Raw genomic sequence first — 2,695 nt, forward strand, 5'->3', positions numbered from 1 at the left:
AATGAGAATGGGATATATTTCAGGCTATTTTAAAAATGAAATATTTGATTTTTTTTCTTTTATGTTCTTTATTGGATCAATAAGTCAACTTTTTACAGGATCCTTTCTAAACAAAAATAAAATAATTTAAAATAAAAACAAAATCAAACAAATACATGAAATAAAAGTGTTGCATCCAAAAATATGCTGCTGCTTTTAATTGCATGGAGTTCAGTTCTGCATGAGAAAATTACTCATTTATGGACACCTATTTAAAGAATTTAAAAAAAAAAACTTTCTGGAGGTTTAATATAATATTCTTAATAAAGTTAATCAGAGGGTACATGTCTAGATAATATAACTAATTGCTACTTATTTTGCAAATTTACATTTTTTCTCGCTCTATTGTTAACAGTCACGGTTGTCTGGTGACAGAATGTTTGCTTCCTCATCAGGAGGTCCGCACCCTGTAAACACTTGAGCACCAATATATATTTCATAACTGTTACCTCGCCAAATACCCGAATATTAAATAGTGAAAATCACGGGTCTTTCTCGAAAAGAAAACGAGGTCCCTTGTCACGTTAGCGTTTGTGCGATAAAGATCCTTTTACTGCTCAATGGACCTTAGTACCAAATTAATGTCTGATTAGGAAGCCCTGCACTGTGTGTAGTGCTGTTTTTATACAAGTTGAATGAGATTGTAACACAGCATAAAACCTATCGATCAGTCGTTCAGTAGTTCATTCATGTGCAAATGTGTTACAAAACCTTCTTTAAAAATTACACGTTCCGTCATGTAATAATGGTTAATTAAACAGTCACTCCAAAATACTTCGTCCAACAATATCGTCTGATGATATCCTTCATTCAGGTGGTCTCTGTATTGATTCGATGTTTATGTTGAAATCAATGTTAAAATCCAATGATCGACAATCGCGGTCATTATCCATGAAAGACCCCAATACACTAACGAAGGGCTTTTAAACTATACCATATTGTCCTATTACACACATCATATAGTGCATAAGCACTTGGAATTTAAAAAATACAGAGGTTTATACTGCAGTGGAACGTGCAATTATACAAATATCATTAACACTGGATTCTAGCTGTTTTTAAACTTCGGTGCAATTTATAAACGAACATCAATTTCAGATGTAAGTATTTACAATGTTAACTAAAAATAAGATATTGAATCAATTATGTGTCTTTTTGACTGTCTTGTGCTAACTGGTGTTGTTGTAATGTTAAAATATAAATATCTTGCTAGCTTTCAGTACTTAGTTTCGCACCATGAAAAATTGATCATCATAAGTTTGCCTTAAGCTTGTGTTTCTTATTGGACGATTTAAGTTTCATGTCGATTTATCCTTTTAAAACTTTTTACTTTCATCTGTCATTAGAAATCACATTCTTTCAAGAAATGTACATTATTGTAATTGGTTTGTGTTTCAGAGTGCCGTGTTGTTTCCGGTTTTCAACATTGTTGTCGTGACCCCATGACCCTATGAAATGTCGGATTATGATTACTATGATGACGATGATGATTACATCGTGGTTTACATACCTATGATCGTTGCGTTTGGAGTTTTCTTTCCGGCGATGGTAGCGCTCATTTGTTTCCTGAAGTGGAAGAAGAAGAAAGGAATGAATATTCAACCAAATGGGCAAATTGGTACAAATTTCAATAGTAATACACAAGGTATAGTCTAACACTTTTTCGACCCTTCTACGTTCACAATAGCAAAAGCATCGATGTGATATTAGGCACAAAAATGACTAAACGTTGACATTATCTACATGTACAAATATACATGTACAGAGAAACAGACCGAAAATCATAAGATTTAGAAAACAATATTAATATTATGTTTCGATTGATGGAAGAAAATGAAATTTTTTCCTCAAATGTGATACCTTTTCCATTCAAATAAGAGAATATTATATCTTTTCAAAAACATGAGAACACTTTTTGATAGACTTTTCATTCTATGCTTTCATTCACAACAGGCGGACATGGTCAGTTTGGTGTGTGTCATGATGGACAGTCCAGATATTGGCAAACTGGAAATGGACAGTCCGGGAATAATCTAAGCGGATATGCACAGTCATCTGGATTCGGACAATCACAAGCAGGAACAACTCAGTACAATCAATACGGACCACAACTTGGTGGTAACTTTACGTACTAAACTCAACCATCTTCGGGGTTTTAGTTCAGTATTTTCATACATTGTGATGCATATCAAAATAGCCATGGTCATTTTGATTTGTGAAAAAAATACGTACCTCATATGTCTCTGAAGCTTTTTGTACTAATATTTTATATACCGCTGTAATTATTTATCATAGGCAATTTGTCAAAAGTGACTGATGAAAAGTCATGCTTTAACTACTTACTATGTGTAAGAAAGTTAATCATTTTCCCAATGCTAAATTTGTATAACAGTTGTTGATTACACTTCAGCATATAAATCATAATTAAGCTAACATCATACATGTACATGTGCCATACTTAAAGAAAAAATGTATGTGTAAAATTTGATTTGTTTTTTCATTTAGATTTTGATATTTTGTAAAATATAATTATACATTAATTATTAGTGCGTGTGTGTGAGAGAGAGAGGGTGTGTGTGTGTGTTTATATTTGTTAATGACTTGATAATCAATTTTTGTTTACAATTAAAAGAATATTCAATATTTATTTTATACA

At 32.0% G+C, this 2,695-nt stretch overlaps 1 protein-coding gene across 1 annotated transcript; it reads left to right on the top strand.

Moving 5' to 3' along the window:
* Window positions 1-1,054: 1,054 nt before the first annotated feature.
* On the top strand, window positions 1,055-2,489 carry LOC134275942 (uncharacterized). Its single transcript, XM_062758221.1, has 3 exons — window positions 1,055-1,139; window positions 1,438-1,684; window positions 1,993-2,489. Exons 2-3 carry the CDS (start codon window positions 1,495-1,497, stop codon window positions 2,172-2,174), a joined length of 372 nt encoding a protein of 123 aa, XP_062614205.1. The 5' UTR covers window positions 1,055-1,139; window positions 1,438-1,494; the 3' UTR covers window positions 2,175-2,489.
* Window positions 2,490-2,695: the final 206 nt, after the last annotated feature.

This window comes from Saccostrea cucullata, unplaced genomic scaffold (assembly GCF_032062105.1).
Source record: "Saccostrea cucullata isolate Sc308-1 unplaced genomic scaffold, CSIRO_AGI_Scuc_v1 ctg7245, whole genome shotgun sequence".
Taxonomy (NCBI): domain Eukaryota; kingdom Metazoa; phylum Mollusca; class Bivalvia; order Ostreida; family Ostreidae; genus Saccostrea; species Saccostrea cuccullata.

Coding starts and splice junctions, on each gene's coding strand:
- LOC134275942 (XM_062758221.1), top strand. CDS start 1,495: ATGTCGGATTATGATTACTATGATGACGATGATGATTACATCGTGGTT. Junction 1,685..1,992: donor TTTCAATAGTAATACACAAG/GTATAGTCTAAC, acceptor CATTCACAACAG/GCGGACATGGTCAGTTTGGT.